Source organism: Procambarus clarkii, chromosome 78, assembly GCF_040958095.1.
Source record: "Procambarus clarkii isolate CNS0578487 chromosome 78, FALCON_Pclarkii_2.0, whole genome shotgun sequence".
Classification (NCBI taxonomy): Eukaryota; Metazoa; Arthropoda; class Malacostraca; order Decapoda; family Cambaridae; genus Procambarus; species Procambarus clarkii.
Window position 1 is genome coordinate 13,212,762 of NC_091227.1, and position 26,973 is coordinate 13,239,734.

At 47.1% G+C, this 26,973-nt stretch overlaps 2 protein-coding genes across 2 annotated transcripts in view; one reads left to right on the plus strand and one right to left on the minus strand.

The window, feature by feature from the left end:
- LOC123746147 (protein draper) overlaps positions 1-26,973 on the minus strand; it is a 691,165-nt gene that overhangs the window by 205,127 nt on the left and 459,065 nt on the right. The window lies entirely within an intron of this gene.
- LOC138357486 (uncharacterized) overlaps positions 19,491-26,973 on the plus strand; it is a gene marked incomplete at its 5' end in the record, with an annotated part of 120,603 nt that continues 113,120 nt past the window's right edge. The window contains 2 exons of the mRNA XM_069314344.1: positions 19,491-19,535; positions 20,016-22,962. Of these exons, the coding sequence (XP_069170445.1) occupies positions 19,491-19,535; positions 20,016-22,962 (2,992 nt within the window). The remainder of the gene's footprint in view (positions 19,536-20,015; positions 22,963-26,973) is intronic.

The window sequence follows — 26,973 nt, forward strand, 5'->3', positions numbered from 1 at the left end:
GATGATTGTCTGTGGTGATGAATGTCTGTGGTGATGATTGTCTGTGGTGATGAATGTCTGTGGTGATGAATGTCTGTGGTGATGAGTGTCTGTGGTGATGATTGTCGGTGGTGATGAATGTCTGTGGTGATGAGTGTCTGTGGTGATGAGTGTCTGTGGTGATGATTGTCTGTGGTGATGAATGTCTGTGGTGATGAATGTCTGTGGTGATGAGTGTCTGTGGTGATGATTGTCGGTGGTGATGAGTGTCTGTGGTGATGAGTGTCTGTGGTGATGATTGTCTGTGGTGATGAATGTCTGTGGTGATGAATGTCTGTGGTGATGAGTGTCTGTGGTGATGATTGTCGGTGGTGATGATCTGCCACAGATATCACCACACGGCCCAATACATTCTGGTCGTCGTGTGGGTTGAGGCTAAGAAATTGTTCCAAATAACTGATGCTTGGAACTTAGAGTTTATGTATTCAATTAATACAGCCAAGTGGCGAGAAATTTTTAGCACCCACTTGCTGCGTCCGCGTCCACTGCTGCGTCCGCGCCCACTGCTGCGTCCGCGTCCACTTGCTGCGTCCGCGTCCACTGCTGCGTCCGCGTCCACTGCTGCGTCCGCGTCCACTGCTGCGTCCGTGTCCACTGTTGCGTCCGCGCCCCTTGCTGCGTCCGCGCCCCTTGCTGCGTCCGCGTCCCTTACTGCGTCCTGTCCACTGCTGGGTCCGCGTCCCTTACTGCGTCCTGTCCACTGCTGGGTCCGCGTCCACTGCTGCGTCCGTGTCCACTGCTGAGTCCGCGTCCACTGCTGAGTCCGCGCCCCCTTGCTGCGTCCTGTCCACTGTTGCGTCCGCGCCCCTTGCTGCGTCCGCGCCCCTTGCTGCGTCCGCGTCCCTTACTGCGTCCTGTCCACTGCTGGGTCCGCGTCCCTTACTGCGTCCGCGTCCACTGCTGGGTCCGCGTCCACTGGTGCGTCAGTCCTCCCCTACAGCTCCCTCCCGTCGTCGCATGCAGGTAAATTACGTGTGGTGGCGGCGTCGGTCGTAATCCATCACTGGTAATTGCCTCCATCATCCGTCACCGGCACCCCCCCCTCCCCCCTACACACACAAACATTTCTCAAGTTGTTTGGATAAGATAAGAACGATAAGATGGGAAGTAATGGCTTCCCAAGTAAAATGGGAAGTATTAGGCACTCAGATAAAACAGGAAGTAACTAATTGGTGCTCAGATAAAACAGGAACTAATTAATAGGGGCTCTGATAAAACAGGAACTAATTAATAGGAACTCTGATAAAACAGGAACTAATTAATAGGGGCTCTGATAAAACAGGAACTAATTAATAGGGGCTCTGATAAAACAGGAACTAATTAATAGGGGCTCTGATAAAACAGGAACTAATTAATAGGTGCTCAGATAAAACAGGAACTAATTATTAGATACTCAGATAAAACAGGGACTAATTAATAGGCACTCTGATAAAACAGGAACTAATTAATAGGTGCTCAGGTAAGCAAAATATTCAAACTTGGTTTTGAAGAAAATAAAAAGGTAATAATTCGCTAGACACTGAGAAGATGATTAAGATCTTTATATATATATATATATATATATATATATATATATATATATATATATATATATATATATATATATATATATATATAACTTGCTATATATGACCTGGGGACCATTCAGGCTTGTTCGCATATATATATATATATATATATATATATATATATATATATATATATATATATATATATATATATATATATATATAAAATGATTTCACATTTTCATGTATTTAGGGCGAGTCCTAACTCCTCTTCCATACATTTCACCAGCTAATGGTGGGTATAAGTGCCAAAATACACCCATTAATATATTTGTTTGTTAGCATCCCCTTTAAACAAGAAAGGGAAGAAGACATGACCAAATAAACTAATGGTAGTTCAGACAAGGGACGGATCTGTCTCAGGTTGCTTGCGTCTGCAGGCCTCCGGCAGGGTAAACAGCTCCTGGTGGGGGGCTTTTACCTTCTGCAGGTCACCTGATCTACACACACACACACACACACAGGGGGCCTGGTAGCCTGGTGGATAGCGCGCAGGACTCGTAATTCTGTGGCGCGGGTTCGATTCCCGCACCAGGCAGAAACAAATGGGCAAAGTTTCTTTCACCCTGAATGCCCCTGTTACCTAGTAGTAAATAGGTACCTGGGAGTTAGTCAGCTGTCACGGGCTGCTTCCTGGGGTGTGGGTGTGTGAGTGGTGTGGAGAGAGAGAGAGAGAGAGAGAGAGAGAGAGAGAGAGAGAGAGAGAGAGAGAGAGAGAGAGAGAGAGAGAGAGAGAGAGAGAGAGAGAGAGAGAGAAAGTAGTTAGTAAACAGTTGATTGACAGTCGAGAGGCAGGCCGAAAGAGAAGAGCTCAACCCCCGCAAGCACAACTAGATGAACACAACTAGGTGAATACACATTTTACCTGCCGAGTAAACATGTTTGTATTGACCACAAGTTTATGACGGTGGACTTCACATATAAATTCTGTCACCAGTGAACAATATCTCCTCGGATACTAAGGGCAGGTAATGAACAATATACTTATTATTTCCTGAACATTTTCACTCTCACAATACAGTGTTGAGAGCTTGAATATAGAAGATATTGATGTGAAGGCAGGGAAGCAGGTATATATATATATATATATATATATATATATATATATATATATATATATATATATATATATATATATATATATATATATATATATATATATATCGAGTGATCGAGAGTGGTAGTGGCGTCTGGCAAACATTGGCATCATTACCTACACATTGTCCGATCGTGTTCTCATTATTGTCGAGGTGTTCGTGTGAGGTGATGTCAACACTCACGCCTCTGCACCCTCCTCACTCCTTGCTACACCCTCAACACCCACCGCAACACCCGCAACACCCACCGCAACACCCTCAACACCCACCGCAACAACCTCAACACCCACCGCAACACCCGCAACACCCACCGCAACACCCTCAACACCCACCGCAACACCCTCAACACCCACCGCAACACCCTCAACACCCACCGCAACACCCTCAACACCCACCGCAACACCCTCAACACCCACCGCAACACCCTCAACACCCACCGCAACACCCTCAACACCCATCGCAACACCCTCAACACCCACCGCAACACCCTCAACACCCTCAACACCCACCGCAACACCCTCAACACCCTCAACACCCACCGCAACACCCTCAACACCCACCGCAACACCCTCAACACCCACCGCAACACCCTCAACACCCACCGCAACACCCTCAACACCCACCGCAACACCCTCAACACCCTCAACACCCACCGCAACACCCGCAACACCCACCGCAACACCCTCAACACCCACCGCAACACCCTCAACACCCACCGCTACACCCTCAACACCCACCGCAACACCCGCAACACCCACCGCAACACCCTCAACACCCACCGCAACACCCTCAACACCCACCGCAACACCCTCAACACCCACCGCAACACCCTCAACACCCACCGCAACACCCACCGCAACACCCTCAACACCCACCGCAACACCCTCAACACCCACCGCAACACCCTCAACACCCTCAACACCCACCGCAACACCCTCAACACCCACCGCAACACCCTCAACACCCACCGCAACACCCTCAACACCCACCGCAACACCCTCAACACCCACCGCAACACCCTCAACACCCACCGCAACACCCACCGCAACACCCTCAACACCCACCGCAACACCCTAAACACCCACCGCAACACCCTCAACACCCACCGCAACACCCACCGCAACACCCTCAACACCCACCGCAACACCCTCAACACCCACCGCTACACCCTCAACACCCACCGCAACACCCGCAACACCCACCGCAACACCCTCAACACCCACCGCAACACCCACTGCAACACCCTCAACACCCACCGCAACACCCTCAACACCCACCGCAACACCCTCAACACCCACCGCAACACCCACCGCAACACCCTCAACACCCACCGCAACACCCTCAACACCCACCGCAACACCCTCAACACCCACCGCAACACCCTCAACACCCTCAACACCCACCGCAACACCCTCAACACCCACCGCAACACCCTCAACACCCACCGCAACACCCTCAACACCCACCGCAACACCCTCAACACCCACCGCAACACCCTCAACACCCACCGCAACACCCTCAACACCCACCGCAACACCCTCAACACCCACCGCAACACCCTCAACACCCACCGCAACACCCCGGACTATAAAGTAATTCACACCCACTAAAGCAAAAATAACGAATAAAACGATAAGAAACAAATTAATAATAAACTTGTAAACAATCTCAACCCGTTCTCGCACTTTCTTACAGTCAATATTGACTTATTAAATAAGTGCATATGTGGGATACTAATATATTGTGAATATTTTAGTTTACCTTGAAAAGCTTCATAGAAAACACCGACCTTACCTAACCTTCTTAGTATGTTAAGATAAGCATCTTATTGCTTCTTAATTACAATTAATACTTAACCTATACCTATAATAGGTTAAGTAATAATTGTAATTACGAAGCAATAAGATGCTTATCTTAACATACTAAGAAGGTTAGGTAAGGTCGGTGTTTACTATGAAGCTTTTCAAGGTAAACTAAAATAGTCACAATAAATTAGTATGTCACATATGCACTTATTTAATAAGTCAATACTGACTATACGAAAGTGCGAGAACGGATTGAACAATTCACAACAACAGAAATGTAAACACATTTACAGGTCACAACACATTTACACGTAAAACCTTGCCAAACTGGCTCACAATATGTTCAATAAATTTAATCATCTAATGCACCAAGATGAAGCCAAAAAAAATATCACGTAAAATAAACGACTGATATAAATTTGGGGAAAAAATTGGGTAATATAGAAACGTTGTAAACTGCTGAGAATATATATTGTGCCAACATCGCCTCGATGTTATGGTAATGTTTATGGCTGAATGTTATGGTAATGTTTATTGCTGGTGTTTATTTCTATTATGTATATACATTTGTTTGGGGGGGGGTCGGATGGATGTATGTACATATGTACTTTTACCTATTCATTGAAATTGAAATTGAAATAAGTTTATTGAGGTAAAATACACACAAAGGGATGAGGTAGCTCAAGCTATTCTCACCCCGTTCAGCACATCGTGTTAATACATACATAGACACACATACCTATTCATTGTTATACACAGTTGTATGATGTGCGTCTGCGCATGTAGCGCATACAAGGTGGAAATACACAGCTTCAAATTCTTTGTCAAATCTGGTTTGAAAGTTATGGGTGGAGGTGGCTTCTACAACACCCTCTTTTTGTATATTGCCCTTGTTAACTTCTCGTATAAGGTACAAGTATTTCCTTACAATTCTTCAACATGTTTCCCGCTTCCATATACGACCTATTGTCTAATATTTTGTCTTAATTAGAAGAAGTCTACAGTTTAGACTTATTGTCTTGTGTATGACCCTCTGTCCTGCGTGACAGTGAATACCAGCATTATCCTCACTTTAATAAGACTTAATTGAAATCCTCAGATTAGGTAAAATTGTAATTAATTTTGTCAATAAAGATGTTAATAATAATAACATTTTATTATAACTATGTCCTCAGTTTCTTCTCTGCTGTAGGGTTGTGAGCCTGAGTTTCCCTCCTCTGTCCTTGTAGCTTAGTCCTCTTAATTCTCGCTCCAGTCTTTTTTGCAGTGGTGCAGGGAGGGTGAGAATCGGAGAGGGGGAGAAGGAAGAGATGGAATGGTCCGTAGGAGTAGGAGTGGAGTGGAATAGAGGAGCAGAGGAGGAGGAGGGAGATAAAGGAGAGGGAGAGGGGGGGGGGGTGGAGGGGGGGGGGGGGGTGATAATTGGCACATTACTCATCAAAGATAAACAGCCGTCATATAGATTATTGCTGCCATGCTATACTGCTCCTGAACGAGGCGATTTGACCTAAGATGAAATGACCTAACAGATGGAGCCAAGAACACATTTCACCGCCTCTCCAAGCACTGTTCTCCTCCGCATTATGTGGTTGGGTTTCCTGTAAGACGTTAGTGTTGAACAAAAGTCTAAATAGGGAGTTTTAACAAGAGCTGGGAGATTATATTGAGACTTTTGTACCCCGTAATCTCCAATGACGGCCAGGCTACATAAGATACTGACCGTTATTGTTCAAAATTCAAATGTTCATTCAGGCAAAGTACATACATACAAGAGGTTATACAAAAATTGATAGATTTATAGATAGAGCTAGTACATACAATGCCTAAAGCCACTATTACGCAAAGCGTTTCGGGCAGGGAAAAACATTAAAGACTAAAACTTAATACTAAATACTAATGTTGTTGTTAAAAAGATTCGCTACCTGGAACACAAAGTTCCAAGTAGCACGGGCTATGGTGAGCCCGTAGTCTCTAAATGAGATACTGAGCGTTAACTATCCGTGTTGAACCGCCGAGCTGCTGACGATGGTACAAGGAACCACAGCCATAAACACGCAAAGAATTCATTAAAGTGCAATGTGATGCGTTCTGCCGCGCTCAGCGCACATGTTGTTCACATTTAGGGCAGCGGAGAGTGGTTGGTCTGGGCGGAGAGTGGTTGGTCTGGGCGGAGAGTGGTTGGTCGGGGCGGAGAGTGGTTAGTCGGGGCGGAGAGTGGTTGGTCTGGGCGGAGAGTGGTTGGTCGGGGCGGAGAGTGGTTGGTCGGGGCGGAGAGTGGTTGGTCGGGGCGGAGAGTGGTTGGTCGGGGCGGAGAGTGGTTGGTCGGGGCGGAGAGTGGTTGGTCGGGGCGAAGAGTGGTTGGTCGGGGCGGAGAGTGGTTGGTCGGGGCGGAGAGTGGTTGGTCGGGGCGGAGAGTGGTTGGTCGGGGCGGAGAGTGGTTGGTCGGGGCGGAGAGTGGTTGGTCGGGGCGGAGAGTCTGGTGGCTAGGAGTGACGGCACTAGGTTAAGGCTAGGTTGGGATGAGTGCGCGGAGTCCGTGCGCACCCCATCCCCAGAGGGAGGGGGTTATCTTGAGGTTATCTTGAGATGATTTCGGGGCTTTAGTGTCCCCGCGGCCCGGTCCTCGACCAGGCCTCCACCCCTAGGAAGCAGCCCGTGACAGCTGACTAACTCCCAGGTACCTATTTACTGCTAGGTAACAGGGGCATTCAGGGTGAAAGAAACTTTGCCCATTTGTTTCTGCCTCGTGCGGGAATCGAACCCGCGCCACAGAATTACGAGTCCTGCGCGCTATCCACCAGGCTACGAGGCCCCTACGAGGGTGGAGGAAGGGGCTAGAGGCACACAAAAGGCCCAGGAACATATTAGCAGTCACGTACATATATCATTACCTACAGTAAGCAAACAGTCGATACTTGGCTGGTAAGATTTCTGGTACTACGTCATTATAAATGAAGCCATTTGCACATTTTTGAACACCATTGAATAATATATTATATATATATATTTATATATATATATATATATATATATATATATATATATATATATATATATATATATATATGACCTCAATTAGATGAGTGCCAAGAATACGCAGCTCTGGCACTGCGCCCCCCCCCCCACACCACAAGTGATCATACTGGGCAGTGTCGAGGTGCCATTTGTGCTGCTCGTCTGCCGTTTTCTATAAGTCTCCTCCGCCACTAGGCGTCGCGAGGGGCTACTAGACTATCACTTAAATATTTTAATACACTGAACTATGAAAAGCTAAAAGAACTGACGGATTACACCAAAATATATAAATATATACTTCATTACCAGTATGTCTCACTTCTTCAATAACATTTTTGCTGATATCAGAATAAGTTTATTTTTTATATTAAACTCTGTTTTCATTCATTTCGTAATGCAGTTAACTCAAGGTAAACTGAGAATATCAAGAAGATTATTACTGAAATATAGCATATACTCGGAGCACCCACCACCCAATGCTTCAAATCTTCCTCAGGCTACGCTGGTCCAAGCAGCAGTCGTAATCAAAGCTCAGCATTCATAAATTTACTCACAATGTGCAATACAATACACCATTTTGTGCGACATAACTGAATATTTAGTGCAGATGTGTGTATAACTGGGCTTGGGTTAGATCCGGTGTTTCTGAACAGTTAGCAAAACAGTTTTCGAGATCAGTTGGAGCGTAATCAGCTCAGAGTCGAGAGTAATGTCTGTCAACACAAGCACTGAGAGAGAGAGAGAGAGAGAGAGAGAGAGAGAGAGAGAGAGAGAGAGAGAGAGAGAGAGAGAGAGAGAGAGAGAGAGAGAGAGAGAGAGAGAGAGAGAGAGAGAAAAAAAGAAAGAAAGAAAGAAAGAAAGAAAGAAAGAAAGAAAGAAAGAAAGAAAGAAAGAAAGAAAGAAAGAGAAAGAGAGAAAGAGAGAGAAAGAGAGAGAAAGAGAGAGAGAGAGAGAGAGAGAGAGAGAGAGAGAGAGAGAGAGAGAGAGAGAGAGAGAGAGAGAGAGAGAGAGAGAGAGAGAGAGAGAGAGGGAGAGAGAGAGAGAGAGAGAGAGAGAGAGAGAGAGAGAGAGAGAGAGAGAGAGAGAGAGAGAGAGAGAGAGAGAGAGAGAGAGAGAGAGAGAGATGCTCCATTACCAAGTCCTTCACTACAATATTTTGCGATTGGGCTCAGTTGTTAACACACCCGCCTCGCCCCTCTCCTCTCGATTTGTCATTACGTAAAAAAGAAAAAAAATGCCAGTTTAGCCTAGTCAGAGGCGTTCAAAACCCTTAGCGACCCCACCAAACCTATTTAGGCCTAAGCTTAGAAAACGTCGATATCGATATAGAAAACGTCGATATACTGAAAACATCGGAACAAGTTCCAAGTAGCACGGGCTATGGTGAGCCCGTAATGGACTTACCTGGCACAGGAACGGGGCTGTGAGATGCGTCAATATTACGGTGTTTTAATTTTATAAAGCAGTGTGGTGTGGTGATGTATGGTGTAGAGTGGTGTGATGTATTCTGGTGTAATTACGAACAAGACTAAATGTATGACTTACTCTGCCCTGCACAATGTTGGGACGCAGTCAGTACACATGGTCCGCGCAGTGTGGGTACACCCGGCCTCTTGAACACTATACATTGCACTTTGATCTATAAATCCAATACGACCAAAAATAGATGTACCAAATATTATGACAGCTCGCAAAATTGACGCGATATCCCGTTTTCTGTTCGTGGGAAACAAGTGGGTCCTCGTGGGTCCTCTGTTAGGTTACGATCGAAGAGATTTTAGTACACCAGTTTAATGACGTTGGGAACGTTCAAGAGGACGGGCTGGGTGGAGAGGACGGGCTGGGTGGGAGAGGACGGGCTGGGTGGAGAGGACAGGCTGGGTGGAGAGGACAGGCTGGGTGGAGAGGACGGGGCTGGGTGGAGAGGACGGGCTGGGTGGAGAGGACGGGCTGGGTGGAGAGGACGGGCTGGGTGGGAGAGGACGGGGCTGGGTGGAGAGGACGGGGCTGGGTGGAGAGGACGGGCTGGGTGGAGAGGACGGGCTGGGTGGGAGAGGACGGGCTGGGTGGAGAGGACGGGGCTGGGTGGGAGAGGACGGGGCTGGGTGGAGAGGACGGGCTGGGTGGGAGAGGACGGGCTGGGTGGGAGAGGAGGGGCTGGGTGGAGAGGACGGGGCTGGGTGGAGAGGACGGGCTGGGTGGAGAGGACGGGGCTGGGTGGAGAGGACGGGGCTGGGTGAGAGAGGACGGGGCTGGGTGGAGAGGACGGGGCTGGGTGGGAGAGGACGGGGCTGGGTGGAGAGGACGGGGCTGGGTGGGAGAGGACGGGGCTGGGTGGAGAGGACGGGGCTGGGTGGAGAGGACGGGGCTGGGTGGGAGAGGACGGGGCTGGGTGGAGAGGACGGGGCTGGGTGGGAGAGGACGGGGCTGGGTGGAGAGGACGGGCTGGGTGGAGAGGACGGGGCTGGGTGGAGAGGACGGGGCTGGGTGGGAGAGGACGGGGCTGGGTGGGAGAGGACGGGGCTGGGTGGGAGAGGACGGGGCTGGGTGGAGAGGACGGGCTGGGTGGAGAGGACGGGGCTGGGTGGGAGAGGACGGGGCTGGGTGGAGAGGACGGGGCTGGGTGGAGAGGACGGGGCTGGGTGGGAGAGGACGGGGCTGGGTGGAGAGGACGGGGCTGGGTGGAGAGGACAGGCTGGGTGGAGAGGACGGGGCTGGGTGGGAGAGGACGGGGCTGGGTGGAGAGGACGGGCTGGGTGGAGAGGACGGGGCTGGGTGGAGAGGACAGGCTGGGTGGAGAGGACAGGCTGGGTGGGAGAGGCCAGACTGGGTGGGAGAGGCCAGACTGGGTGGGAGAGGCCAGACTGGGTGGGAGAGGCCAGACTGGGTGGGAGAGGCCAGACTGGGTGGGAGAGGGCAGACTGGGTGGGAGAGGACAGACTGGGTGGGAGAGGACAGGCCGGGTGGGAGAGGACACATGTAGGAGCGCCACCTTCCCAGCGGGCGTGAGAAACGCACCAGCTCCAAGTGTCTCCGGAGTATCAGATGGCGCCACACTCGCCAGCTGGCGTTCGTCACGTGACAAGTGTAGACCTCACCATTATAACGCACCAACACGCACCAACATACACATACACTGTTGACGGTTGAGACGGTTGAGAGGCGGGACCAAAGAGCCAGAGCTCAACCCCCGCAAGCACAACTAGGTGAGTGCATTAGGCAGTGATGTGGTGGAGGCTGACTCCATACACAGTTTCAAATGTAGATATGATAGAGCCCAGTAGGCTCAGGAACCTGTACACCAGTTGATTGACAGTTGAGAGGCGGGACCAAAGAGCCAGAGCTCAACCCCCGCAAGCACAATTAGGTGAGTACACCAACCAACCTAGCCTAACCAAAGTGACTGATGAACCAATCCAACCAATCCAGAAAGTGGACTTTTCCAAATTTTATATTTCTCAAAAATATTCACTATGTAAGCCTATAATAAGTACACATATATATATACTTGAGGCTCCACAAGCACACGCTATATAGTCATAATGGCTTGGCGCTTTCCCGTGGTAATTCCCTCCCTCCACCAGCACAAACAAGCGAGGGCCGACAAGCGCAAGGTGAAGATGGCCGTCCACAGGGGCCGCAGCAAGGCAGTTACACATTCATACTAAATTAACCAACAAGAACACGTTTAGTCTTAAATCTGTTTCATTTACAAATCAACTCTCAGGCCTAGACGCACCCAGAAACGGTTGGGCACTTCTCGGTGTATATATTTGTTGGGGAAGGGGTGGGGGGGGGGGGTAGGGGGGAAGGGTAGGGGGGTTCTCCACGTATCAACATCCGCTTTCCTCTCGCTGACGTCACGACCCTGGCTGGATAGCAGGTCACCACGTCCCCCCTTCTCCCCCCCCCTCTCTTTCTCTCTCTCTCTCTCTCTCTCTCTCTCTCTCTCTCTCTCTCTCTCTCTCTCTCTCTCTCTCTCTCTCTCTCTCTCTCTCTCTCTCTCTCTCTCTCTCTCTCCCTCCCTCCCTCCCTCCCTCTCTCTCATCAGCCTTCTAACACAGACATAGACAAAACCTACTTAGAATTACTTGATATGTTTATTATTCCACCGTCAGAATCACGCGGTGCTTTGTGTAGTTCTCCATCCCACCACTACGCCTTGTGGGGCGCCACCTCTCACAGTGTTTACCCGCGGCGTTCCACCTTGTCCTGCGCTCAGCCACCGTGTTCCACCTCGCCCTGTGCTCAGCCACAGTGTTCCACCTCGTCCTGTGCTCAGCCACAGTGTTCCACCTCGTCCTGTGCTCAGCCCCGGTGTTCCACCTCGTCCTGTGCTCAGCCCCGGTGTTCCACCTCGTCCTGTGCTCAGCCCCGGTGTTCCACCTCGTCCTGTGCTCAGCCCCGGTGTTCCACCTCGTCCTGTGCTCAGCCACCGTGTTCCACCTCGTCCTGTGCTCAGCCCCGGTGTTCCACCTCGTCCTGTGCTCAGCCCCGGTGTTCCACCTCGTCCTGTGCTCAGCCACCGTGTTCCACCTCGTCCTGTGCTCAGCCCCGGTGTTCCACCTCGTCCTGTGCTCAGCCCCGGTGTTCCACCTCGTCCTGTGCTCAGCCACCGTGTTCCACCTCGTCCTGTGCTCAGCCCCGGTGTTCCACCTCGTCCTGTGCTCAGCCACCGTGTTCCACCTCGTCCTGTGCTCAGCCACAGTGTTCCACCTCGTCCTGTGCTCAGCCCCGGTGTTCCACCTCGTCCTGTGCTCAGCCCCGGTGTTCCACCTCGTCCTGTGTCCAGCCACCGTGTTCCACCTCGTCCTGTGCTCAGTCACAGTGTTCCACCTCGTCCTGTGCTCAGCCACAGTGTTCCACCTCGTCCTGTGCTCAGCCACAGTGTTCCACCTTGTCCTGTGCTCAGCCCCGGTGTTCCACCTCGTCCTGTGCTCAGCTCCGGTGTTCCACCTCGTCCTGTGCTCAGCCCCGGTGTTCCACCTCGTCCTGTGCTCAGTCACAGTGTTCCACCTCGTCCTGTGCCCAGCCCCGGTGTTCCACCTCGTCCTGTGCACAGCCACAGTGTTCCACCTCGTCCTGTGCTCAGCCACAGTGTTCCATCTCGTCCTGTGCTCAGTCACAGTGTTCCACCTCGTCCTGTGCCCAGCCACAGTGTTCCACCTTGTCCTGTGCTCAGCCACAGTGTTCCACCTCGTCCTGTGCTCAGCCACAGTGTTCCACCTCGTCCTGTGCTCAGCCGCAGTGTTCCACCTCGTCCTGTGCTCAGTCACAGTGTTCCACCTCGTCCTGTGCTCAGCCACAGTGTTCCACCTCGTCCTGTGCTCAGCCGCAGTGTTCCACCTCGTCCTGTGCTCAGTCACAGTGTTCCACCTCGTCCTGTGCTCAGTCACAGTGTTCCACCTTGTCCTGTGCTCAGTCACAGTGTTCCACCTCGTCCTGTGCTCAGTCACAGTGTTCCACCTCGTCCTGTGCTCAGTCACAGTGTTCCACCTCGTCCTGTGCTCAGTCACAGTGTTCCACCTTGTCCTGTGCTCAGTCACAGTGTTCCACCTCGTCCTGTGGTCAGCCCCAGTGTCCTAACTCCCAACATGATAATCCTAGATGAGGAAAGATAATCCTTGGTGCATGATTGGCGGCCAATATGCACACAATAACAATGCTGAACAATGTATCATAATGTAATATAGTGTTATTATTACCATTAATAAAATAAATCGGAGGCATGGAGGCGACTCGAACCCACGATCCTGGGTATAATACTTCCAGCCGCGCATCTTGTCTGGTACCTGATAGGAGGTTCGAGTCCAACGGAAATTGGTCATATTTTGACCAAATCTTCTGGTAGTTTTTAAAATACGATGCCTATCGGATATATAAATTTTTCTTAATTTCTTAAATATAATTTATTTTCTTAACATAATTTTTAATGGTGTGCCGTCACAAGATGGCAGGTGTGCCGTCACAAGATGGCAGGTGTGCTGTCACAACACGGCAGGTGTACCGTCACAACATGGCGGGTGTACCGTCACAACATGGCGGGTGTACCGTCACAACATGGCGGGTGTGCCGTCATAACATGGCGGGTGTGCCGTCACAACATGGCGGGTGTACCGTCACAACATGGCGGGTGTGCCGTCATAACATGCCGGGTGTGCCGTCATAACATGGCGGGTGTGCCGTCACAACATGGCGGGTGTACCGTCACAACATGGCGGGTGTGCCGTCATAACATGCCGGGTGTGCCGTCATAACATGGCGGGTGTGCCGTCACAACATGGCGGGTGTGCCGTCATAACATGCCGGGTGTGCCGTCACAACATGGCGGGTGTGCCGTCACAACATGGCAGGTGTACCGTCACAACATGGCAGGTGTGTGCCGTCACAACATGGCGGGTGTACCGTCACAACATGGCAGGTGTGCCGTCCCAACATGGCGGGTGCACCGTCACAACATAGCAGATGTACCTTCACAATATAGCAGGTGTGCCGTCACAACATGGCAGGTGTGCCGTCACAACATAGCAGGTGCACCGTCACAACATAGCAGATGTACCGTCACAATATAGCAGGTGTGCCGTCACAACATGGGCAGGTGTGCCGTCACAACATGGCAGGTGTACCGTCACAACATGGGCAGATGTACCGTCACAATATAGCAGGTGTGCCGTCACAACATGGCAGGTGTGCCGTCACAACATGGCAGGTGTACCGTCACATGTAGTATTGTCAAGCGTGATGTGTTATCGTGTTGATATCGATAACAATTGAAAACAATTTACCCAGAGAATTTATGTCACGTGATCCTAACCCTCCGCCATACAAATTAGGTCAAGTTATATTGCCTATGTTTTTATGTTGATTTTCAGACGTACCAAAAAAATATATTGTAGATTGAGAGTGAAGTTGGACCCATTGAGCGCCCCCCCCCCCCCCGCCCCCCACATACATGTATATCGATATTTCTGACTCTGGTTGCTAGGCAACCAGTCAGAAATATCAATGTATGTGACGTCATGAGAGCAATGAGGTATATCTCGAGATCTCGAGATGATTTCAGGGCTTAGTGTCCCCGCGGCCCGGTCCTCGACCAGGCCTGCACCCCCAGGAAGCAGTCCGTAGCAGCTGTCTAACTCCCAGGTATCTATTTACTGCTAGGTAACAGGGGCATCGGGGTGAAAGAAACATTTTGCCCATTTGTCTCCGCCTCCACCGGGGATCGAACCCAGAACCTCAGGATTACGAATCCGAAGCGTTGTCCACCCAGCTATCAGGCACCCCAAAGGTACGATTGCATTTCCGGTTAAATTGCTTAATTTGCAACACGCTTAAGAACTGGACCCTTCGGGGCACTGGTGGTGTCTCGTATGGCATATTGCAACCCGTTCTCGCACTTGCTTATAGTCAATATTGGTTTATTTAATAAGTGCATATGTGACTACTAATTGATTGTGAATATTTTAGTTTACCTTGAAAAGCTTCATAGAAAAAAACATCGTTACATCAAAATATTCACAATCAATTAGTATGTCACATATGCACTTATTAAATAAGCCAATATTGACTATATTGACCTGTGCACGTTCCCTTTCAAGGCAGATGTGATAACTACCCATGTGTGTGGTATCATATATATATATATATATATATATATATATATATATATATATATATATATATATATATATATATATATATACATATATATACATATATATATATATATATATATATATATATATATATATATATATATATATATACATATATATACATATATATATATATATATATATATATATATATACATATATATACATATATATACATATATATATATATATATATATATATATATATATATATATATATATATATATATATATATATATATATATATATCATACTATACACATGGATATATTTAGAAAGGTCATGTTATACACAATACAGTTACAATATACTGTGTGTAAGAGGTATGGTAGAAAGTGCAAACGATGAGTCACAATAACGTGGCTGAAGAATGTTGTCCAGACCACACACCAGAAGATGGAGATACGACGACGTTCAGGTCCGCCCTGGACCATTATCAAGTCGACTGTGACACTGTAGAAAGTGTAAACTTCATCCAGTGAACACCCGGAGTGTGCTGAACACCATAAGAGAACACACTGAACACCAGAGGCCCGGTACGACTCAGTCTCCGGCCAACAGGCCAAAGAATCGCACAACAGTGAACATTTTTAGGAGAGAATTACAACTGGACAAAGATTTCTGCTGGCGTTACCGGATCAGCCTGGCTATGATGGGCTACAAACCCATCATCCCTACACCTACACCTAGTCTCTACAAACCCTACACCTAGTCTCACAAACCAGGTAGTCATCAGGGAAGACTACCAACAGCTGTAGGAGTAGAACCCTCGAATTCCTCAACAGGTAAAACAGAACAAACAGGTGTACTGCCTGATATATCCCTCCAATTTGCTCACAAACCAATGTTAATAAGAATAATAATATTTGATTTATAAAACCAATATTACAGAGGGTCTGATTACAATGTTTAGGTAGTAGGTATTTATAGATATCGTAATGACATCACTGATGCGTTCACTCACCCCCAAGGCCCCGTTCACTCACTCCCAAGACCCCGTTCACTCACCCTCCAAGGCCCCGTTCACTCACCCCCAAGGCCCCGTTCACTCACCCCCAAGGCCCCGTTCACTCACCCTCCAAGGCCCCGTTCACTCACCCCCAAGGCCCCGTTCACTCACCCTCCAAGGCCCCGTTCACTCACCCCCAAGGCCCCGTTCACTCACCCCCAAGGCCCCGTTCACTCACCCTCCAAGGCCCCGTTCACTCACCCTCAAGGCCCCGTTCACTCACCCCCAAGGCCCCGTTCACTTACCCCCAAGGCCCCGTTCACTCACCCTCCAAGGCCCCGTTCACTCACTCCCAAGGCCCCGGTCACTCACTCCCAAGGCCCCGTTCACTCACCCTCCAAGGCCCCGTTCACTCACTCCCAAGGCCCCGTTCACTCACTCCCAAGGCCCCGTTCACTCACTCCCAAGGCCCCGTTCACTCACCCCCAAGGCCCCGTTCACTCACCCTCCAAGGCCCCGTTCACTCACTCCCAAGGCCCCGGTCACTCACTCCCAAGGCCCCGTTCACTCACCCTCCAAGGCCCCGTTCACTCACTCCCAAGGCCCCGTTCACTCACTCCCAAGGCCCCGTTCACTCACTCCCAAGGCCCCGGTCACTCACTCCCAAGGCCCCGTTCACTCACTCCCAAGGCCCCGTTCACTCACTCCCAAGGCCCCGTTCACTCACTCCCAAGGCCCCGTTCACTCACCCCCAAAGTCCAGACAGCCAGAACTCAGCAGCAGATAACACAGAGTGGAGGAGAACCGGAGCTGGCGTGTCCCAGTCTCCGGGTAGCAACAGGTGGGCGGACGTCCCCACCCCCCACCCTGCTGAGGTGTGGCACTCATGACCCCTGGCACTGGGTGTGGCACTCATGACGTCTAGGTGTGGCACTCATGACGTCTGGCTCTGGGTGTGGCACTCATGACCCCTGGCTCAGGGTGTGGCACTCATGACCCCTGGCTCAGGGTGTGGCACTCATGACCCCTGGCTCAGGGTGTGGCACTCATGACCCCTGGCTCAGGGTGTGGCACTCATGACCCCTGGCTCAGGGTGTGGCACTCATGACGTCTGGCTCTGGGTGTGGCACTCATGACCCCTGGCTCAGGGTGTGGCACTCATGACCCCTGGCTCAGGGTGTGGCACTCATGACGTCTGGCTCTGGGTGTGGCACTCATGACCCCTGGCTCAGGGTGTGGCACTCATGACCCCTGGCTCAGGGTGTGGCACTCATGACGCCTGGCACTGGGTGTGGCACTCATGACCCCTGGCTCTGGGTGTGGCACTCATGACCCCTGGCTCAGGGTGTGGCACTCATGACCCCTGGCTCAGGGTGTGGCACTCATGACCCCTGGCTCAGGGTGTGGCACTCATGACCCCTGGCTCAGGGTGTGGCGCTCATGACCCCTGGCTCTGGGTGTGGCACTCATGACCCCTGGCTCAGGGTGTGGCACTCATGACGTCTGGCTCTGGGTGTGGCACTCACGACCCCTGGCTCAGGGTGTGGCACTCATGACCCCTGGCTCAGGGTGTGGCACTCATGACGTCTGGCTCAGGGTGTGGCACTCATGACGCCTGGCACTGGGTGTGGCACTCATGACGCCTGTCAGTGACACTTTAGACCAGGAGTTTGCTAATTGGAATAATAATTAACCTGATTTTCCTTCATTTTTGTGTTTGAGCCCTGGTGTGCACGTCCAATTATTTAACACATTTATTTAACAATTTATTTAACAATGTCCAGATGCACAAATTAATAATTGATATTCCCACACTAGCTGACGAAGAATCTGTAATGGTGGTGACATTTGTATTGTTGTAAATGATACCTGGTTGATACCTGGTTGATGGGGTTCTGGGAGTTCTTCTACTCCCCAAGCCCGGCCCGAGGCCAGGCTTGACTTGTGAGAGTTTGGTCCACCAGGCTGTTGCTTGGAGCGGCCCTCAGGCCCACATATACCTGGTTGATGGGGTTCTGAGAGTTCTTCTACTCCCCAAGCCCGGCCCGAGGCCAGGCTTGACTTGTGAGAGTCGAAATACTAGACTGCAAGCTCTACTGGATTCACTCGCTGCTAAAAAACATTGAATGTGGTCTTGTTATCTCTATAACTAAATCAAGAGACCTTCATGACCAAAAATGAACTCATGTACCTTTTAACTTTTTAGGTTAACAGCCAGAACATTGAAACGTGTGGGCAGCACAAATACCTTGGAGTTGGTATTAACAGTGACATTGTAAACGATCTACACCGCTGGTTAAAAGAAAGACTAAAACCATTGAGAACACTTACTGGTAAGAATATTGGTATCATTTTAAATATGCTAGATTATTCTGCATGATGTTAATTAAATCTCAAGTTGATTATCATGCCTTGCGCGTAATTAACTTCCCCGCCTCTCTTTAAAAAAATTGAAGTAGTACAGAATGAAGCCATGAAGATAATTCTTGGTGCCCCAAGATGCACAAGAATCATCAACATGAGGGAAGAACTGAAGCTTCCAACCATACTAGAGAGAATAATGCAAGTCAACACTACCTTTTGCCTTAAAGTCATGAGAGATCCTACATCTCCTGCATTGCTCAGAGACAAATTATTTAGTCCTGTTAACACCCTTTTGACTGGTGCCGACATACCAACTCACTCCTTTCATGATAAATAGCTGAGAAAAAAAATGAATACAATCTCATTAAACTCGACATTCCTTTTAAGTGCAATCTACCCGTCTGATATTCCTCTTTATCTGTACCCCACCATTCAAGTATCATACACACCTGTCACCAAGAAAGGTAATGAGAATCTTGCTCTTCTGGAAGCTGTCACACTTGAAACAATTGCCTCCTCCATCGAGAATTTAAGATCTCACGAGCACTGTGTCTACACCGACGAGCAGATGTTAGAAACAAAATGCCTCTGATGTCAACTTTGTACCAGAGTCTTCATGTGGTCGCGTTATGTGATTTTAAGTTTATCTACGAGTCTACACTGTGTAGACTCGTAGACTGAGCCAGTGTAGTTTATCTACTACACTGGCTCAGTCCAGTCGTCTACTGGACGGACTGGAGCAGCATGTAGGTTGTGTGCAAAACAACTGCCTGACCTGCACACACACACAACTAGCAACACTACAACTAGCTGCACTACAACTAGCAACACTACAACCAGCAACACTACAACTAGCAACACTACAACTAGCAACACTACAACTAGCAGCACTACAACTAGCTGCACTACAACTAGCAACACTACAACTAGCAACACTACAACTAGCAACACTACAACTAGCAACACTACAACTAGCAACACTACAACTAGCAGCACTACAACTAGCAACACTACAACTAGCTGCACTACAACTAGCAACACTACAACCAGCAACACTACAACTAGCAACACTACAACTAGCAGCACTACAACTAGCAACACTACAACTAGCAACACTACAACTAGCATCACTACAACTAGCAACACTACAACTAGCAACACTACAACTAGCTGCACTACAACTAGCTGCACTACAACCAGCAACACTACAACCAGCAACACTACAACTAGCAACACTACAACTAGCAGCACTACAACTAGCAACACTACAACTAGCAACACTACAACTAGCAACACTACAACTAGCAGCACTACAACTAGCAGCACTACAACTAGCAACACTACAACTAGCATCACTACAACTAGCATCACTACAACTAGCAACACTACAACTAGCAGCACTACAACTAGCAGCACTACAACTAGGAACACTACAACTAGCATCACTACAACTAGCATCACTACAACTAGCAGCACTACAACTAGCAACACTACAACTAGCAACACTACAACTAGCAACACTACAACTAGCAGCACTACAACCAGCAACACTACAACTAGCAACACTACAACTAGCAGCACTACAACTAGCATCACTACAACTAGCAGCACTACAACCAGCAACACTACAACTAGCAACACTACAACCAGCAGCACTACAACTAGCAACACTACAACCAGCAGCACTACAACTAGCAGCACTACAAATAGCAACACTACAACTAGCAACACTACAACCAGCAGCACTACAACTAGCAGCACTACAACTAGCAACACTACAACTAGCAGCACTACAACTAGCAGCACTACAAATAGCAACACTACAACTAGCAACACTACAACTAGCAACACTACAACTAGCAACACTACAACTAGCAGCACTACAAATAGCAACACTACAACTAGCAACACTACAACTAGCATCACTACAACTAGCAGCACTACAACTAGCAGCACTACAACTAGCAGCACTACAACTAGCAGCACTACAAATAGCAACACTACAACTAGCAACACTACAACTAGCAGCACTACAACTAGCAACACTACAACTAGCATCACTACAACTAGCATCACTACAACTAGCAGCACTACAACTAGCAGCACTACAACTAGCATCACTACAACTAGCATCACTACAACTAGCAACACTACAACTAGCAACACTACAACTAGCAACACTACAACTAGCTGCACTACAACTAGCAACACTACAACCAGCAACACTACAACTAGCAACACTACAACTAGCAGCACTACAACTAGCAACACTACAACTAGCAACACTACAACTAGCAACACTACAACTAGCAGCACTACAACTAGCAGCACTACAACTAGCAACACTACAACTAGCATCACTACAACTAGCATCACTACAACTAGCAACACTACAACTAGCAACACTACAACTAGCAGCACTACAACTAGCAGCACTACAACTAGCAACACTACAACTAGCATCACTACAACTAGCATCACTACAACTAGCAACACTACAACTAGCAGCACTACAACTAGCAGCACTACAACTAGGAACACTACAACTAGCATCACTACAACTAGCATCACTACAACTAGCAGCACTACAACTAGCAACACTACAACTAGCAACACTACAACTAGCATCACTACAACTAGCAGCACTACAACCAGCAACACTACAACTAGCAACACTACAACTAGCAGCACTACAACTAGCATCACTACAACTAGCAGCACTACAACCAGCAACACTACAACTAGCAACACTACAACCAGCAGCACTACAACTAGCAACACTACAACCAGCAGCACTACAACTAGCAGCACTACAAATAGCAACACTACAACTAGCAACACTACAACCAGCAGCACTACAACTAGCAGCACTACAACTAGCAACACTACAACTAGCAGCACTACAACTAGCAGCACTACAAATAGCAACACTACAACTAGCAACACTACAACTAGCAACACTACAACTAGCAACACTACAACTAGCAGCACTACAAATAGCAACACTACAACTAGCAACACTACAACTAGCATCACTACAACTAGCAGCACTACAACTAGCAGCACTACAACTAGCAGCACTACAACTAGCAGCACTACAAATAGCAACACTACAACTAGCAACACTACAACTAGCAGCACTACAACTAGCAACACTACAACTAGCATCACTACAACTAGCATCACTACAACTAGCAGCACTACAACTAGCAGCACTACAACTAGCAACACTACAACTAGCATCACTACAACTAGCATCACTACAACTAGCAACACTACAACTAGCAGCACTACAACTAGCATCACTACAACTAGCAACACTACAACTAGCAACACTACAACTAGCATCACTACAACTAGCAGCACTACAACTAGCAGCACTACAACTAGCAGCACTACAACTAGCAACACTACAACTAGCATCACTACAACTAGCATCACTACAACTAGCAACACTACAACTAGCAGCACTACAACTAGCAGCACTACAACTAGCAGCACTACAACTAGGAACACTACAACTAGCAACACTACAACTAGCAACACTACAACTAGCAGCACTACAACTAGCAGCACTACAACTAGCAACACTACAACTAGCAGCACTACAACTAGCATCACTACAACTAGCATCACTACAACTAGCAACACTACAACTAGCATCACTACAACTAGCAGCACTACAACTAGCAGCACTACAACTAGCAGCACTACAACTAGCAACACTACAACTAGCAACACTACAACCAGCAACACTACAACTAGCATCACTACAACTAGCATCACTACAACTAGCAGCACTACAACTAGCAACACTACAACTAGCAACACTACAACTAGCAGCACTACAACTAGCAACACTACAACTAGCAACACTACAACTAGCAGCACTACAACTAGCAGCACTACAACTAGCAACACTACAACTAGCAACACTACAACTAGCAACACTACAACTAGCAACACTACAACTAGCAACACTACAACTAGCAACACTACAACTAGCAACACTACAACTAGCAGCACTACAACTAGCAACACTACAACTAGCAGCACTACAACTAGCAACACTACAACTAGCAGCACTACAACTAGCAGCACTACAACTAGCAACACTACAACTAGCAGCACTACAACTAGCAACACTACAACCAGCAACACTACAACTAGCAACACTACAACTAGCAACACTACAACTAGCAACACTACAACTAGCAACACTACAACTAGCATCACTACAACTAGCATCACTACAACTAGCAACACTACAACTAGCAGCACTACAACTAGCAACACTACAACTAGCATCACTACAACTAGCATCACTACAACTAGCAACACTACAACTAGCAACACTACAACTAGCAACACTACAACTAGCATCACTACAACTAGCAACACTACAACTAGCAGCACTACAACTAGCAACACTACAACTAGCATCACTACAACTAGCATCACTACAACTAGCAACACTACAACTAGCAACACTACAACTAGCAACACTACAACTAGCAACACTACAACTAGCAACACTACCACTAGCTACCATCAAATACCAATAATAGGAAGGATAATAATATTGATTTAAAGTTTGCTCTTCAAGCAACTGAAAATTTATCATCTTGTTTCTCTGCTGTTTTTCTTATGTACACATATTCGTTCCTTTATCTTTTTTCTAGGGTTGATTATCCAAGCCTACTTGCGTATGGCTTTATCTTCCCTACATTACCTATTCAAATATAGATCTTTCTTAGCAAAGGTCTCCTATCCTTTTGTTGGGAATGACCTTGTCTCTTACTTTTGTACCTTGTACTTTTGTACGATAATTTGTACCAAGCGAAACAACAACGGTACTTTCCTGCACCGTGGGAGATTACACCCTTTCCAGTTTTAATCCTTCTCTTTCCACCCAAGAAGCAAATTAGAGATCAGCCCAAGCTTCGTCTTGAGGCAAAGCTCAATGCCTTAAGCCATATTGATGCTCTGTCCACAGAACATTCTATCTCTCAAATCATGTACACTGATGGTTCCCTACACCGCACCACGGGTGCTGCTGGAAGTGCAGTTGTTCTGACAATGGGCGATGGCTTGTACTTTGAGTGGAGGGTCCGTATAAACAACTGGGCCTCTACCCTTCAGACCGAACTACTTGCCTTGATCCTTGCACCGAAATGTGTACAAGTCTCCAAACTTGATACATTAATTGTAAGTGACTCCTTATCATCCTTAAATGCTCTCAACTCTTTAAGACATAACTGTAACATGCTCGTGTCCGAAGCTAGACATAAATACAACAAAATTATTAAGGATGGTAACAGAGTCCATTTCATGTGGTCTCCATCTCATGTTGGCCTCCGAATGCATGATAGAGCTGATAAGTTAGCCAAAGAATCTGCCTTTAAAGGAGCCGTTGAGTGTAACCTTGGATTGTCAATGAGCAATCTGAGAGCAGCAGTACACCGAGAACTTCAACAAGATCTTGTAGATCTGAGGCAAAGTGAAATTGACACCAGTAATTCCATCTATCATCATACTATCATGCAAGAGGAACCACACATTTATGGTTCATCCAATAAAATCAGCAGACTTCTAGATGTTACTACTGCTCGGCTTAGACTCGGTTACAAGTTTCTCTGGGAATTTTCATTATCTGCCGATGTAGACCTGACCAAATGTAAACTGTGTCAACAAAACTATTCGCACACCCTCCGTCACTATGTGATGGAGTGCGAAAAGATACGTGAATTTAGAGACAATTCTATAACCAATGTTCCAGCGATGTGTAAATATTTCATTCAAAATGATCTGCTACCAGAAATTTTAGCCAAATATCCCCAGTTTGCTAACTGTAGGTAGTAACTAAGTGATTGTAACCTATCCACCGCTTCCAAATGATCTGCTACCAGAAATTTTAGCCAAATATCCCCAGTTTGCTAACTGTAGGTAGTAACTAAGTGATTGTAACCTATCCACCGCTGCCCACTGGATGGGGGGGGGGGGGGGCGGTGTGCAGGACAAACATATCAATTGTGACACTAGCTCTCCACATATGTCAGTTGCTTAATTTAGAAACTGTACTTGTGGTCGATCTCGAACCCATTGTTGATGTGACGACATATATATTGAATTTTGTAACTAGCTCATCAAGATTGTAACTTGCTTAGCTAAATGAATTGTGGGGTTCAGTCCCTGAGCCCATTATGTGCCTCTGTAACCCTTTCCACTACCGCCCACAACATGGGTATGGGGTGCATAATAAATGAACTAAACTAACTAACTCTTATTTTAATAATTTATGCTTCATGTATTCCATTATATCTTGTGTTAGTTTCTCCCTTAGTTATGTTTACCATTGGAATCTTAATGGGCACTTCATTATTTCTGTCGCCGTCTCCAGTTGGATTAAGTAACAGCTTTAAATACGTCTTTGTTTATATCCGTTGCTTAAGAAATTAAATCTTCCATTTTTTCCCCTAATCTTTCGATGCGCTTGAAGTAGTTATCCTGTTTTTTTTCTTTTATCCATTTATCCAAGTTGTGAGGTTAAGTGTGACCTGTCTTCACTACCCTTACCTGGAGGACCCGGTGGCCTGTTTGACGTTAGTAATTAAATGATTACTTTAATTATCAAGCTAGCCAGCAGGCAGTTTGTAATTAATGTCTGCTTCTTGTTTATTTTCTTCTCCAACCTGTATATCCTAGAGTATACAGTGTACCCTAGAGGGTATAGTCTTACTCTTTACAATCTCACTTGAACGACACTTCTCTGTATTGAATTCAATAATCCATCTTTTGCTCCGGGTAAACATTTAAGATTTTGTTTTCTTTATATTGTCAAATAATCTTAACATTATAACTCACAACTGAATAAGTTTGAAGTTTTCTTGATCACTGCTTCCCTCTGATCGAGTCATCGTTCCAATGCCGCGCCCGCGTACTATAAATACAAATAATGGCCAATTCAACCAAAATTCCTAACCTAACCTTGGTCCACCTCTACTTAGAATATGAGAAAACGACGCTAGTAGCCAAATGTCGTACCTAGTAGCCAGAACGCACTTTTCAGCCTACTATGCAATGCCCAATTTGCCTAATAAGCCAAGTTTTCATGAATTAATTGTTTTTCGACTACCTAACCTACCTAACCTAACCTAACCTAACTTTTTCCGCTACCTAACCTAACCTAACCTAACATATAAAGATAGGTTAGGTTAGGTTAGGTATGGTTGGTTAGGTTCGATCATATCTCTACGTTAATTTTAACTCCAATAAAAAAAAAATTGACCTCATACATAATGAAATGGGTAGCTTTATCATTTCATAAGAAAAAAATTAGAGAAAATATATTAATTCAGGAAAACTTGGCTCATTAGGCAAATCGGGCCTTGCATAGTAGGCCGAGAAGTGCATTCTGGCTACTAGGTACGACATATATATATATATATGTCGTACCTAGTAGCCAGAACTCACTTCTCAGCCTACTATTCAAGGCCCGATTTGCCTAATAAGCCTAGTTTTCCTGAATTAATATATTTACTATAATTTTTTTCTTATGAAATGATAAAGCAACCCTTTTCTCTATGTATGAGGTCAATTTTTTTTTATTGGAGTTAAAATTAACGTAGATATATGACCGAACCTAACCAACCCTACCTAACCTAACCTAACCTATATTTATAGGTAAGGTTAGGTTAGGTAGCCAAAAGAAGCTAGGTTAGGTTAGGTTAGGTAGGTTAGGTAGACGAAAAAACATTAATTCATGAAAACTTGGCTTATTAGGCAAATCGGGCCTTGAATAGTAGGCTGAGAAGTGCGTTCTGGCTATTAGCTACGACATATATATATATATATATATATATATATATATATATATATATATATATATATATATATATATATATATATATATATAAACACACGTGGAAAAACCACAGAACGTTCAAAGTTTCCTCGTCTCTAATTTCCTGATGTGAATAGCATAATTAAAGTGAAGTGAAAGCAATTAAAATATTTTAATAACTTCACAGTTTGTGGTAGAGAGAAATAATCTCTACCGACAGCCACCGCCCATCCCACCACCCACCCGCCTATCCCACCACCCACCCGCCTATCCCACCTCCCATCCCACCGCCCATCCCACCTTACGTCACTGTGTAATCAAATGTGAATAATCCAAGAGTTTATGGACCACTTAAACACTGATTGTCAGCAAATGTTATTGTCATTTAATCCGTAGCGACATGTTACCCCAAATCCCCAGGTATATCCATATTTGGCTATTGTAGATGGTACACCCACTGTCAGCCACACACACACTGTCAGCCACACACACTGTCAGCCACACACCCACTGTCAGCCACACACACTGTCAGCCACACACCCACTGTCAGCCACACACACTGTCAGCCACACACACTGTCAGCCACACACACTGTCAGCCACACACACACTGTCAGCCACACACACTGTCAGCCACA